The following is a 15238-nucleotide window of genomic DNA, read 5'->3' as shown; positions in this document are numbered from 1 at the left end:
TGAATCCTTTATCACACCCTGAAGATACAGAAAGGAAATGGGCACTACATCACAATTCTGAGCTGTGCAACAACGCTGACTATGACAAAAGCATTACATCCCAGAGTGGGACTCCCTCAGAAACTTGTATTTAAAAAAACACCGAATCAGCAGCTCTGGCAATGTATTCTACCTTCGTGAAATTTCAGAAACTCTGTTGACTTTCATCACTTGTGAATGTGGTAAGAGAATTACATAATTTTAGACTAGAATGGTCCCCCAATGGAAGGCCATTTAGTCTGTAGTAAGGTCCTCACTGAGCTTCTAACCTCAGCTCTTTACATATGAGCCTCAAGACCCAGTTTCTCCAGCTTGAGTTTCCTAAGAAGTTTACTTCCTGGAAAACAATGCCTGCAGCCTGTAAGTTCCCACGCTACATCCTGCTCAGGCTCCCAGCTATCTCCCAGCCTTGGGGCTCTTTGTGCACCCAAACAGCTGAGCAGCCATCACCCCGGCCTCAAGGTCACCTGTGCAACATCTGCTGCAAGTGCGCTGCTGAAAATCAGGGAGATGATGCATGTAATGTAGTTGTGAAGTGGCCTGTGCCGGGAATGACGCAACTGTCAAAGAGGCAAACAAGAAACACCGATGGGCTTAAACCTGAGCAAGCCCTGAGCTGCTGGTGCCAGGCATGCTTCTATCCATCAAGCACAGCAAGGTCAGAGAGCTGCCCCGAGACTTCTGCATTTGAGCTGAGGGAACCCGGAGGAGACCCAGGTGAGCAGTGACCCCCACTCCTGGCAGAGACCACCACAAATTATCATTAGGAACGTGTCCTCAATTTCAACCCCTGATGTTTCACTGGCTGGGATCAGCTCTGAACTCCCAATGGAAGATTAGCAAAGTAGTCAGGGACAGAGGTCGCCATGGGTGAGAGTGACTCACTGGATTGAGAACCCCAAGAAATCCACATGTTGGTATTAAATAAAGAAATTTAGAAAATAATGATGAATGTAATGTTTAATGACATAAAGATGGAAGCACGAAAATAAACAAGCAAAAAAGAGGCTATGAAAATTAATAAGGCAAATAGAACTCCTAGAAATGAACAACATATCCCAAACACCAAGAAGTATAAATAAATAAACCCACACCTAGCCACATGGTGGTGAAGCTACAACACAGCATGTACAAAGAATTGCTCAAAAGCAAGTAGAGAGAAAAGATGAGCTACAAAGAACCAAAAATGATTAGACTGATAATCAGAGCTAAAACAACTCAGTAAGATTGTTCACATACCACTTCCTTTTTTAAAAAACTGTTTCAACGGCTTAATGTACAACGTCTGAATTCTCCAGTTTGGTATTTAAGGTTCTCTATAAATCTACGTTATTACTAATCTACTCTTTCAGCCACATCTTCTGATACTGCCTTTTTTTTCCCAACGTGGCGAAATACTCGTAACATAAAACTCGGTGATTTTGGTACCCTAAACATATTGTGCTGCTTCTGTAACACCTAGTCCTGACTATGATTATGCTGATTTGCCAGGTGGACTGGCTTCCTGCCACCTCTGCCTCCTGAAATTATACCTTTTCTTCCTGCCTTTGGAGCCTTTCCCAATCACCCCAGCTGGATGAGCTCTTGAAATAAGGTTTATTTCTCTTACGGCATTTATACTGCACACCTCATATTACACTTATTAGTGTACATATTTGATTTTCCAACTAAACTGTAACTTCTTTAAAGACCTGCCCTAGATCTAACTGATTTTTGGACTTTCTCCTCCCCGATACCCCCTGCCCAGCAGACGGTACAGTTTGAATACATCAAAAGTGGTCAAGCACCAACTATTCAAAAGGAAGAGACGAACTTCTGGCAGAGGCACATGGAAGATGACTTACAGGACTCACGACGCACTGCTCCCTCGGCTTCCTGGGAGCTCAGCACTCACCTGCTCTGGCTGGCAAAAGATGCCTGCTCTATGGGCAGGACGCTTTCCGGCCACGGGGCGGTCTGGTTGGGAGGAGCTTGTTGTTGGCTATACTGGGGCCCTCCCATGTTCATCTCTAATTCAGATGGCCCTAAACAAGAAGACAAAAATCCCCCAAATATTATAACTTGTAATCAGGAAAGTGTCTATTTCTGTTAGGTAATACAAAGCAAAATATCTGGTTTTTAGAAAATGGAAAAGACAGAACCAATAATAATTAGGTGCGATAATAAGTCTGAACTTTTATTCTGATATAGAAATAAAGGCAATAAATTTCAAGGCTATCATACACTTTAGGGAATGTCGAGAGCAGCAGTTCTAACCCTTTTTAACTTAAGACCCTTTATATTCTTAAAAAAGAAAGGCAGCTTTTGTCTGCGGGTTATACAGCTTATCGATATTTATTGTTATTGGAAATTAAAATTGGCAAATAGAAAAATGATTATTAATTCATTTAAAATCATCATAATAAGTCCACTATATGTTAAGATAAACTAAACTCTTCTTTAATGGAAAAAGAAATCTTTTACTGACATTGTTTCACATTTTTGCAAATCATTTTCATATCTGGATTGATAAGAGACCCAGAATCTCCTATCTGCTTCCACATTCCATCTACTGTGCTTTCACACAGCATGTATCTTCTAGAATTCTACTGTACAGTCCATTCATGAAAGAATCAAGAGGGAAGAAGGAGAACAGTTTGGCCTTGTAGACCCCCAAAGGGCACGGGGGTGCTGGCCCTCACTGTGATTCAGCTAGCCAGGCTCAGGGTGGGGCAGAAAGGGGGCCCAGACCACTCACATGTGCTCTTCCTTCCAAGTTCTTTTCAGAGGTTTAAGGGTAATGGGTAATATGAGTTTTTTAATCACTTTATTGTTATCTTTATCTGTAGGCCTGTTTTCCATTATAATAGATTTTCTGTTGAGTTCTCAACTTTTTTTGAGTTTATTAAATATCGGAGAAATTCAGCTATACTAAAGCTCACTGAGCCATATTTCAACCTCAAAAGCGAGGTGAGGTGCCTGCCCTTTAGTGAAGAAAGACTGAGGATAAATTAAGTTGCTGGATATAAGGGATTTAGTATTCTGATTTTTTTCTTAGTTTCTCAGATTATTTATTTAAGTTATTGGGGGGGGGGTGACTATGGTTAACATATTATTATGATTTTTAAAGAAGGAATCAATATTTAAAAAATTTCCCAGTTTACTTTTGCACGGAATTCTGGTCATTTTTCACGCAAGCCTCAAATGATAATAAATTTGTGTTTGGGAACCACTCATTAATTCAAAGTACATTCTCTGTTGAAAGGAAATAGGAATGTTATTATTCAGAAAACAATAACTCAAAATGCACCGAGTAATTGTTGCAATTATTTTTAACCCTTTAAACCACAATTACTTTTGCACCAACCTAATATATAGCTAGGTAAGAAAACTGACGCCAGACGTAGGATGAGAATTCTGCATTATCGTGGCACCATTAATGATTTAGCGCTTACTCACGCTGTAATATCTAAGTATATGAAAAAAGTATATAAACATTAACTTACTTGAGTTATGCTAATGCACAAGGTAAGAGGAAGGTTAATATGTCAATGATTAAGAAAATAATCTTGAGTATGAGTTACACAGACCATTAATTTTTACAAAAATATAGATATAATTCACATACCATACAATTCACCCATTTAAAGTGTATGATTCACTTTATATTTGCAGAGTTGTACAACCATCACAACAATCAAGTTTAGAACATTCTTATTCCCCCCAAAAGAAACCCAAAGAGTGACCATTAGGAGTCACTCCCCATTTCCCCTCCAGAGCCCAGCTCTAGGCAATTCCTAATGTACTTTCTTTGTCTACAGATTTGCCTATTCTGCACATTTCTTATGAATGGACTCACACGATGTACTGGGCCATTAATTTTAGTAACATGAAAACTGTATGCAAATCGAATCCCACTGACCCTCACCTTTTGTGAGATGTCCTATAAGACCCTGCACCTTCAGTGAGGACCTAGGAGTGTCTGGTTTAACAGTCTAGGGCAGGGCCCAGGAATCTGCATTTTAAGGTCCTGAGATCATTCTGACGATCACTCAAGAGTTAGGAATCATCGCTGAATCATTGAAATACTTCTTTAAAATATCATAAACATAAGCTTTAGAGTGCGACACTGAATTTATGCCCCCCCCAAGTTGAATTAGATAATGTAATGAAAATAAATTATCACAATGGTAGTTGATTCTCTTATATAACTGTAAAACCTTTGGGATACTATGATTGTACAGAGTTCCTGCAAAATCCCACTTATGACAACTTGACATGGGGGGATTACCTACACTGCAAATTAGCAGCTTGTCTTGAAAGGACTTATGGGGCTGTTACTCTCCTGAGAAAGGATAAAAATTACAACCAAGAGCACTGAAACAACCTTACCTATATTCATGACCTGAGACTGCAGCATCTGTCTTTGGCCAGGCTGGCTGTTGGGTCTCATGGGGATGCTGGCTGTTGGATTCCGAATCATAGCTCCTTGGATTGGCCGGTTCATGGCACTGGTGGTAGCAGCACAGGTGACTCTCACAGCAGAATTCTGTGGTGCCCATTCCCCAGATGGCATCGAGGGCCGGGCAGCATTACTACTAATCATTCCTGCAGACAAGCCAAAGGAAACTGAGAGATGCAGTAACTGAAAACATCCTCAGCACGTACGAGCCCCTGATCTTACTCTGTACCAGGTGATCATTCTGTAATACGCAGCTAGCCCAATAGCTAACGCCCGCATCGGGACGGATGCGGGTCCTTGGCTAAGAAATAAGAATCAGAGATCACTACCAAGTTTTTTACAACATGGACTTGCCCCTCTTTATAGTTCGGAAAAGCTGTTAAAATTGTTCCCATATGTACTTAGAAACAGGTGCTGTGGCGTGTGGATAACCCCAACTTCCTTCCTCAGGAAGTGAATCACATTAGCTGATATACACGTCAATGCTTTACTTTCCAAAAGGGAGGTGAGGCTAAAAGGAACAAGGTAAAAGCTCACAATCAATATTTGAATTACAAACCAAAATCACAGAGAACACCCCATGAAGTCTGTGCCAGACTGTAACTCCTCGAAGCTCTTTCAGAGAATTCTAATCTGTGAAGCGTCAGGACTGACCAAGGCAGCCTCTGCGACATGAGGAAGTCACCTGGTCTTTCTACTACACTCCTTTATAGCCAGGGCAAGGCCACGCCCACTATTTCCATATACCTGAACCACCACATTCCTGATGATACAGATCTACAATGGGTTAGGACAGACTTGTGAAAATCCTTTTATGCTTCAGATATTAATAGTTATTTGACCACACGTAACAATGAAAGCACAAGACTGGCAAGCGGGATCAAGAGTTTGCTCTCTGGCCTGGCCCCCAGGGTGCTGGCAACGGCCAAAGATTGGCTAAGACTTGATATTCTAAGGGTCCTGGAAAAACCCCAAGTGAGGGCCCTTCATTTTGAAATGTTTAATGATGGATGTATAAAAGTTCTGCTTTCAAACACATGGGTTGCTTTCATTTACTATAATTATTATAAACAACTAAAAATAAGGTGTATTTAAGAAACGGAGAGACCACGTGTTGTGGGTGACTCTTTACTGGTGAAATGAGAATGTGCTATGTTAGGGTGATTAAGAGTAAAGGACAATTAATTAGATTGAAAAAGTTAGAACAATATTGTAACAATACATTTAAAAAAACCATTTTAAGATTAGATTTGAACTATGACAAAGATACTATGGGAGAACAGGCATTTTAGATTTCCAAAAATCTATTATCTAAATAATGCAACACAATTCTAGAAAGTCTAGAAGTATTATCCATAATTCAACAGTATTAGGGTAGTCACCGTCTTTTTCCCTTTTTTGGGGAAAAGGAACACAGGCATCATATGGTAACAGCCTGGACACCCGTGATCGCCAGGCTGCCCAGATATGACTATAGGTGTGTCCCCAAATTTCTACTTAAGATTCCTACAAAAACTCAGATCTTCTTGTTTTCTGCTAATATGAAGCCACCTTTAATAAACCAATGGCTCCTTTGCTCTTACAGAACTTTATATAAATCAATATTTTAGTAATATAAATCAATACTTTATCTTACAAAATTATGTGAAATTAATATGGTGGCGTTTCTGTGAATACACAAATTAGTGAAGTAGTCAGTTCACGGCCCTTATGATAGGCACCCAATAAATATTTGTTGAATGAATAAGCTATTCTATTAATAATACAGCATAGTTCACATTTCCTACAAATTGCTTATCAACAACAGAAAGTAAAACAATCCACCTTTTTTCCTTAAATTGAACTCTTGTTTTCAGATAACTATCGAAATGGCAAGTATATACAGGGATTAAAGACTGCCAAAACCAACAAAAGAAAAACCCTAAATTAAATACCTACCAATATAAATTCTTTTAATAATAGCTATTCTTTCAATGCCTTTGTCTCTAGTACGTCATTTCGACAAAGGAAGAAACCTATATAAGTTGTGAGCTGTTCTTCACTAGAAGAGGCAGCATCCTGCTGTGTCTGTGAGAAACATACTACAGGGCACAGGGCATGGTAGTAACAGCCACTCGTGCTGCCACAATGACTCCAGACTGAACCAGATGGAAGTTTGGGAACATGGCAGCCGCCAGGCAGTGACTACCTCCTGGGAACATGCTCAGGCAACTTGGCAGACACTTAATTTATGGCTGGTCCAGGTACAGACCAGGTCACACACAGGCCACTTCATACACCTTCGAACACGGGGCCCTGGACCAGTTACTATCAGGCCAGGCATACTACTGTTTAAAGTTTTTTATTTTTAATTAATATTTTTCTGAATGAGGATTATACTGTTTGTAAGTATGAAAGGTTGGTTGAATTTTAAACTTCGTTCTGAAATTCTCCAAACACAAACCATCAATTAATAGGACGTTGTGGGGTTATCAGATTATCAGGAAAAGTTAGCAACCACCGATTACTTTCCACACACCACAACAATGTCTAGAACAGTAACTGGAGTAGAAGTGAACTAAGCCTGTGCTACAGGATTGATGATGAGAAATCTCATGACAGCAGTGATCACAGAATAAAACCGTCAGCTTTCTGGAATGCTCTCCGATGCTTCATATGCCACTCTCACGGCGAAAAGCTGTGGACTTTTCTTACGTTCAAATGTTAGCTTCTAACATAAAAAAATTTCACTTGAGAAATCCTACTAGCTTGATATGGATGAATACGCCATTAAGTTAAGTAACCCAGTAAAGTAACAGTACATTCGAGCCCTTACCTGTGCTACTGTTCCCTAAATTTCCTTGGTTTCCTATCATCCCTTGGTTACCCATCATTCCTGGCTGAGGTATCACTGAGTAGGGACTATTGTTTCTGATTGGTGGGAAGGGTCCAGCACCAGTTGGGCTTTGCAATGTGATGTCAAGTGGTAAATTCTGGTTTGGCAATAACCTGCCCAGTTGCCCTGGTCGTGGGTTATTAAAAGCTAAGGAGAAAACAAATGAAAATTGAAGGTTAATATAGGATAATGGAAAAGAACAGCAACAGAAGTAGTGATTAGAGAAAATATCGTCTGTGAAATAACAAAAATACGCACACCAGGGACCAGCTGCCTACATAAAAGACAAATTCACAGACAAAAACACATGCAGCACTAAAATGAAGACCTGTAATCTAATCAACAAGTCTCTAATTTAATCATTAACATTCTTGCAAAAAGGAAAAAAAGTCTATCATCATTTACCGTATTTTTTTCTCTTCAATACTAATTTTTAATATTCAATTGTATTTGCTAAGTAAACCACAAATGCTTTTTCTGCATTTGTTATATTATCCATATTTAGGAGTGTTGCTTTGTCTCAACTACGAAGCTGTAAATAAATATCTCCGGCAGCACCAAACCCAGAAGGTTGGTTTGAACGTTAGAATAATAGGTCTCAACTGGACTTTCCTAGGAGTAGAATTAGGTTAAAGGTGTGTACTCCCATTGGAAGTTACATATCTTTAAGTGTAAACTCTGCCACCTGAAGTAATTATTAAAGCTTTAGTTTATTCTTCTAAATACAGCTTTTTAAAATTCTAGATACATTTAGATTTAAAATGAGTTTTATGGGTAGTTCACAAGAATTTATTGTGTAATACGCTCTACGCGAATATACTATGCTATCACAAAGACGACCAGTAATTTGATAACAGTGTCATTCATTTTTAAAAGTACAATTATAAATTATAATTTAAAGCACAAATTTATTAAATGAAAAAGTAGTTTACTTTCTCTGAATAATATAAACATAATATGAAACGGAACATTTAAAAGGATAGGTTCTTAACAATAACAGAATTAAATTTTTAGAAGAATTAGGGCTTGGAATAGAAATTATGTTCATGCTTAATCATGATTTCCTCAGGTTTCGTTATGTAGTTACCATTGAATAATCTGAATACTATCAGTAGGTACAGACAGAGGTGAAACCAGGAGTTCGTACACAGTCTGTCCTTCGTTAATTCCTCTGTTTAATAAGCATAAACTTTCTGGTGCGTTTCTTCTCAACTTTCTGACTTTGTGATCACCCATGGTCCATAAGTAACTCTCCATTCCCCAACAAATAGGCAGGTTTGAGAGATAAGAGCAAAAACTCTACTTTGTTTTGCTCTTTTCAGAATGATCAGGCATCACTCGAGAAAAAATCTAGTAATTAGATATTTTGTGATTTGGTTGATGGTTGCCATTTCTGGTATGAAACCAATGCTAAGCTCTGGGTTACACTATATTTGAAGCAGAAAAAAAAAATCATACTGTTTACCAATTTAAAACTAAGGAGACTATCTTTCTATCAATTATGTCCCTGAAACAGGAAAAATATTTTCTTTCATTCAACCTATTGGACAACTTTAGGCAACTATCAAGTATGTAAACTAGCGAAGGAAGAATTCATCTTAAACTTATAAAATCAAGCTTTATATCAAACTAATTAAACTTAGAATGAAGTTATAAAACATTTATATGATAAAGTTCCATGTAACACTGGTATTTACGTGAGGATTCCTAAGAGAGAGGACAAAATATTTTAAATAGTTTGAGCTTTTAATAGTATATTATTCCTAAAAAGTCAGCACTAATTTCCCGTATTTTAAGTTGCATATTAAAACCCAAAACCTAAAAAAAACAAACAAAAAAACCAAAAAACCCCAAAACCTAATTCAAACTCCATTTCTGAAGGCAGTAACTTAAATACAAGGAAATACGACAATCATGTAAAACATTTTATTTGTGTAGGTCGGGCTCACTCCACGTTGATTAAATTAACCACAGAGAACGCTGGGAAGCCATGACCGTGAGAATCCACTCTGAAAACTGTTTTCAGAGACCAGGACAGTAGATGGTGCTATGTGACCATAAAAACTTTGAAGTGACTAAGCTGTTTGCATCAGATTTTAATAATCCCTGTTTCCAATGGTGATTATATGGGAATTTCTTGGCAATACCATCAATCTCTCATACTCACTGCTCTGTGAAATTCGCAGTGCTGTTTTCTGGGCTCCAACAGGTGTAACCGGGCTGTTCTCAGCTGTGAGTTGCATGAGGTCATTGATGATGGCTTGCTTGTCAACTGATCCAGCAGGGGCGCCGGGCCTCGTGTCGGGGAAAAGCTGTGGTAATTGACTATTCTGCAAATCATCCAAAATCTCCTCCAAGTTGTCCAGCTCACTGCCAGGCTGCAGTTAACAAACAGAAGAGTTTACCCAGTCCCACTCTCTCGGAGTGGGCACCACAGGCCCGCTTGCAATGACAGCCCTGACTGGTGTAAAGCACCACAGCCACATAAAAGCTGCAGATACATGCTGGCCTCAGGCCTAACAATTAATTGATCAACTTTAAACAAATTAAATTGACAAAGGACACAACTTAATCTCTTGGTCCTCAATTTTGTCATCTGTAAAAAGAGATATGACTGAATTGGAAAGAAAGCTCTCTTCCAGCACTGTGATTCATTGGCAACTTATCAGTTCCCCTTTATTTTATGCCAATCATTCAATTGATCATGAGTATGTATATTTCTAGTGAACCATGAGTATACTACGACTTACGGTCCAGGTCTAGGTTTTGTGGTTAACTCTCTTTATGAAATAACAACAGTAACAAAAAATTGGTAGAAAATATGATCCAAATTTACACTAAATCAGTATTTAATAAATGGTGATTTCCTTTTAGAACTTTTTTTTTTTTAAGAGCAGGAGGTAAAACGCAAAATAAGGCTGAAGTAACCATGAATAGCTAAGCATTGCCTTTTCACTCTGAGTGGTGTTTTTCTCCTGCTTGCACTTTCAGTTTCGAATGACACCGGCTTTCTCAGTCACTCATCAGCTTAGATGACAAAATGTAGGGAAGCAGGATAAAAACAGGTTGTACCCCAGACATAGTATCTACCAACCTGAGACTTCATAGAAGCCATAAAAAATGTTTTTCAGGGCTTTCCTTTTATTAAAATAATTTCATTTCAATTATCAACATTAAAATATAAAGTAAATATCACCACTATTTTATACCTAGTACTATTCTTCCAGAAAGGTCAACGGATTTTATATTCTTTTAAGCAGAACCTATCTATGTGCCAAGTATTTAAAATCAGACAGTGCCCACCACACAAGAAAATGGCTAAGTTAAATGCTGGGATTACTTTCTAGTGAAGAAAGTTGTAAGAATGATTTTCTTGATGTGTAGGTGGAAAAACATAAGTTAGGCACTATCCCCAAAGTCACTGAATGGACTTTGAATCCTGGTCTGTGACTAACCCTTTCATCTTCACCGGAAATGCAAATGAAATCATTATATGAGGTATACTTAAAAGCAGAAGGGCTTAGGGCTTTATCCTACATACAATTCCTATTCCCCACGTAGAGTTTGGATTTGCTAAGGTTTTTGCATTTTGTGGCAAATGTAATTATCTCTATGGGAAGTCTTTTTACTGAACATTTCTCAAGTTAGGCAGGATAAACTGAAGTGACATTTCATTTGATTCCGTGTTCAATCGACTAGCTTAGCAATAACTTAGAACACAGTTTTCCAGGGAATTCCTAATGCGTTGTTAGAGCAATTACAAGACCATTTTCTAGTTAGTTTAGCCACCCATTTCTAACAAAAGACAGAAACGTCAAATGTGGCAGAGAGACATCCTAGGTGAGGGTTAGGGTCCAAAGTTAGCAACCTACAGTACAGACAGACACAGTGATCCTTAAAACTCCTGAGGAAGGCACCTCACTGTGTATCTATCCCCTCCCAGGGCCACGTGGCCAGTTTTTCCTCTCGAGAGGAAGCACATTACTGTGTTTTTCGCTCAGCCCTGAAGGACATAGTTTACGCAGGGGCCAGGCTGCATTTAAAAGCCTGTAGCTACAATTTCATAGTATTGGAGGCACAAGGGAACCAAACGCAGTGAACTCTTGTCCCGCACCTCACGACCACTTGCCTAGGGCACCTATTCAGGGGCTGAATGTGGGCAACGCTGCTCGCACTACTTAAATAACTATTTTATGGCCAGCTCTTCTCTGAATGCATACGGGGACTTTGTGGAAGTTCAGAGACATGTAAAGCAACTCCACTGCAAATCTCTATCACATTTTTGCTGAATATGTAAGGCATAAACATCAAAACACACATATATTGCCCTCCAAGGACAGTGCCTTTAATATAATAAAGGACAGTCAACCTGATGAATTCCTTTCACCACATAATCGAAAAAACTTCCCCAGGATCAACTAAGTTTCTCATAGAAAGGCCTATAATTGCTATTCATTTCTCAGAAAAACGATTCATAAAAATGTGTGATATCCTTATGATTGTGTCACGAAAATAGCTACAGGGGTAAGAAAGAGGCTCGAATAAGCTGTGAAGTGCCTCACTGTCCTGGAAAGACCAGGCTCCCACTGCAACGCTGTCTTGTGTGGACCATTTTAGAACGTAACCCTTGAAGCTCACTGTTTGGGGGGCAGTGAGGAAGGGTGGCTGTTTTAAGTTGCTTCTTGAGAAAGCTTTGCAGATTGCCTTGGATGAGAAGTTTCCAGAATAAATAGGTTCGCATAAACCATCATAAAAATAAAGTATATTTTCCTCAGGGGATGTTCTTATATTTGCCCCCAACCCCTGACACGTGTAAAAGATTTTACAATAAACAACACTTTGGGTTTAGACTCCTATCTTTACCTTTAGTCATTCCATGCAAATAAAATTATACTTTAAGCCATCTCAAACAGAAAAATAAACATTGTAGTTTCAAAGAGTTCTGACAGGATTCATGTTTCTTCTTTTGTAATCTACTCGTGTCTAATACAATGAGTTTAAAATAAGTCTAATGTTTATGTATACATATAATGTTTAAAATAGATTTGGATGCTTTAAATCCATTTATTGGTTTTTTCCTTGTTTCAAATAATTAGAAATTTAAAAATCCGTTATTTTCATGTGTGAAAACTAATTTTTAAAATATAATCTTCGCCATTTTAAGAGTTGACCAAACTCAACTGTAGATCAGTCTGGGTCTGACAAGGGACTAAACACTGATTTGTCTTGAGAGAGCCATGCAGGAACTTACTGGCATTAGATTCAAAAGAAACAGGTTGTTTGGAGACTCCTAACTAGGGCACTGCTTGAATTCATTCAGCTTCCAATCAGAAAAAGGCATTATGACAATTTCCCCACTGGAGATATTACTGCTTTGCTTGGGCTTATTCTTGTCAATTTCTGGAGTACACATTTAACATTAATCTAATTGTCTTACATTTACTTCAAATGTTCTTCAAGGAGATGAAATTCAGAATGCCTATATCCCTTTGGGCTTAGCAATCAACGTTGACAAATATGGCATTTTCTTCTGCAGTCATACAAGTTCAAGGCATGGGTTTGATCACGTTAAGTTTCTGATCAAACATCCCCCCCACCCCAAATTTTTGTCAGCTTTAATTCTCATCCAGAGTTCTAGTCCCTCTCCACTTTGTTAGGCATGATTTCTTCACAAGACAAAAAGATTAATGCCTTCCTTTAAAACGCTTTGCCAAGATACTTCAAAGTTTTGCTTAGGCATCTATTCCAATGCTCAAATTAGCCACATCAATTGGAAGAGTTAGTTTAAACTATTTCAGGCAGAAAATGAGTCAAGGAGATTTTTATACAAGTTCTACAAAATGAAAATTGAACTTGATTTCTTTCATTTTTCTGGTTTTATGAAATTTTCATGTGACAAATCTACGTGTTCTCTGAAGCAAATGTAAAGAGCACATGCATGTTAATAACATACGTATCCTAATAAATTACAAATCATTTTTTCAAAAATTTTTTTGAAAAGTGCAATTTTCCATTTGCCCCACATGAAATTATTAAAAAATGGTCATACAATTTACCACATTTGGAGGGAAACACTACCAGTGTAACATATGGTTTGCCTTTCTAATGGAGCCAAATAACAAGAAGAAATTCTTTTTAGACTATTTCTAAATAGTCTCATCATAAGTAGCCCAGGAACATTAGAAACAACGTTAAGTATCATTTGGTTAGGTATCAACAGGCTCTACTGTGTAATAAATATATAACTTAAAAGTTGGTAAACATATTGGAAATTTTGCTGTCACTGTTTCCTGTTGGTTACGTAATGCTGTAGAAACAAATGTTGTTTAAATACTCTCCCCAGTAAAGAATGCTATTTTAGGTATAATAGCGCCATCGAAATACTTCCTGTCCGTAATAAGTTAGTGATAGGTTAAACACACACTCAGTTAATGGCTCTTTTCTGAATCAAAACAGCAAGACAGTTAACTGTACTTCAGGCTCGCTGTCTTACTAAATAAAAAACTTGTATTCCCTTGAAATCAAAGGAAAGTCTTCAATAAATGTGCACAGCAGTTAATGGGAGATACAAGTAATCTGTACTTGGGAAGTGAAGGGAGCAGGAGGAGAAAGAATGACTGTTTTTTTCTTAAAGTCATTCTAACTTTGATCTAAATTTAGGTAATGCATACTTCCTGTGGTAACTTTTCTTTTCAAGTTGCAATGTTTTTGATGTTAAAATTGCTCTGAAGCAGTATGTTTTGGTGGAGTTTTAAATGGGAATGCATGGAGGATGACACACAGACTGGGTTTCATTACGAAAAAAACAGTGTGTGAGAGTGCGTACGTACACACACACTGCTTTTTGGTTTGCCAAACACTAACAGATTTGTGCTGACTCCGCTCTGGGCTTTCTGTTCCCCAGGTGGGACAATTTTGATTAGAAAAATGTTTCTCCTCAACACAATTAGAAACTGCAAGGGACTCAAGGACTTTTTAAAAAACTTCTCCTTTTGACAGTTTCTTGTCTGAAGTTGGTGTAATCATGTATCTAAATATAGAAATGCCAGTGTCCCCCTTCCCTGGCCCTCTAAGTCCCTTGGGCTTCAGGCCTGGGATAGAATCAAACTGTGTTTATGGAGGGAGGGGCCAACTACTTAAGCCACCAAGCTAAGGGGGACCTCCTGAGTCACCATCTTGCCCTCTAGCACGTGTCAGGACACTTGAGTGACAGTATCTGTGCCTGCCACCCTGAACTGCCATTAGCTCTGTATACTCTAATCTAGTAAACTTCAAAAGATGGAAACATTTACAGTTGTCCATGTGGTTTTACACTATACTTTATCCAGGATATTGCTATTCACTTTCTGCTGAGGCCTGCGTTGCCCCCATCTGATGATTTTACAACATTACAGAATAGCTGTTATATAGAATTTTGCCCTGATAGCTACGTTTAAAGATGAATTACCGAAGATGTTGATATAATTAGGCCATTTCCCTTGTGAATGGCACAAAGGCTTGAAAATCATATCTGCCTTGTAGGAATGGTAACGGCTGTCAAGACATCCAAGTGGAAGAAATAAAGGAAGCTAAGTGCTTAGATCCTGGGACAAAGCCCAGCTATAAGAGCATGTGTGGCCTGGGCTTTCCTGATGACTGCTTTCCACCCCAAACCGGCCTCTTACTCAGCAGAGTTCGTGGCTACAGCTAGGGGTGCTACTCTCTTCTTCCCCATCCACACCCAGTCCCTGAAGACACTGACGCATGTAAGATCCACTTACAAACCGAATTTCAAGGACGAATTAACGAGCCATTTTAAGGAGGCCTACAGAGCCTTTTCTCTTCTTAACCAATCACGTCTTAAAAGACGTGAAGTCCAGGGCCGAGCTCAGAGATGAGAGGAA

The 15238-nt window shown here is 38.6% G+C and overlaps 1 protein-coding gene across 8 annotated transcripts in view; it reads right to left on the bottom strand.

Moving 5' to 3' along the window:
- NCOA2 (nuclear receptor coactivator 2) overlaps positions 1–15238 on the bottom strand; it is a 257843-nt gene that overhangs the window by 24740 nt on the left and 217865 nt on the right. For 7 of the 8 annotated variants that reach the window (XM_088799375.1, XM_019726156.3, XM_088799376.1 and 4 more), the window contains 4 exons: positions 9523–9733; positions 7296–7502; positions 4411–4626; positions 1934–2063 (listed from right to left, as the gene is read on the bottom strand). In XM_088799375.1, the coding sequence (XP_088655501.1) occupies positions 1934–2063; positions 4411–4626; positions 7296–7502; positions 9523–9733 (764 nt within the window). The remainder of the gene's footprint in view (positions 1–1933; positions 2064–4410; positions 4627–7295; positions 7503–9522; positions 9734–15238) is intronic. The other variant, XM_019726165.3, reaches the window with a different exon arrangement.

The sequence above is a fragment of the Rhinolophus sinicus genome, chromosome 7 (genome assembly GCF_057876585.1).
Source record: "Rhinolophus sinicus isolate RSI-liver-muscle chromosome 7, RSI-T2T, whole genome shotgun sequence".
NCBI lineage: Eukaryota > Metazoa > Chordata > Mammalia > Chiroptera > Rhinolophidae > Rhinolophus > Rhinolophus sinicus.
Note: the sequence above shows the minus strand (reverse complement) of the source record. Positions and strands in the feature narration are given on the sequence as shown.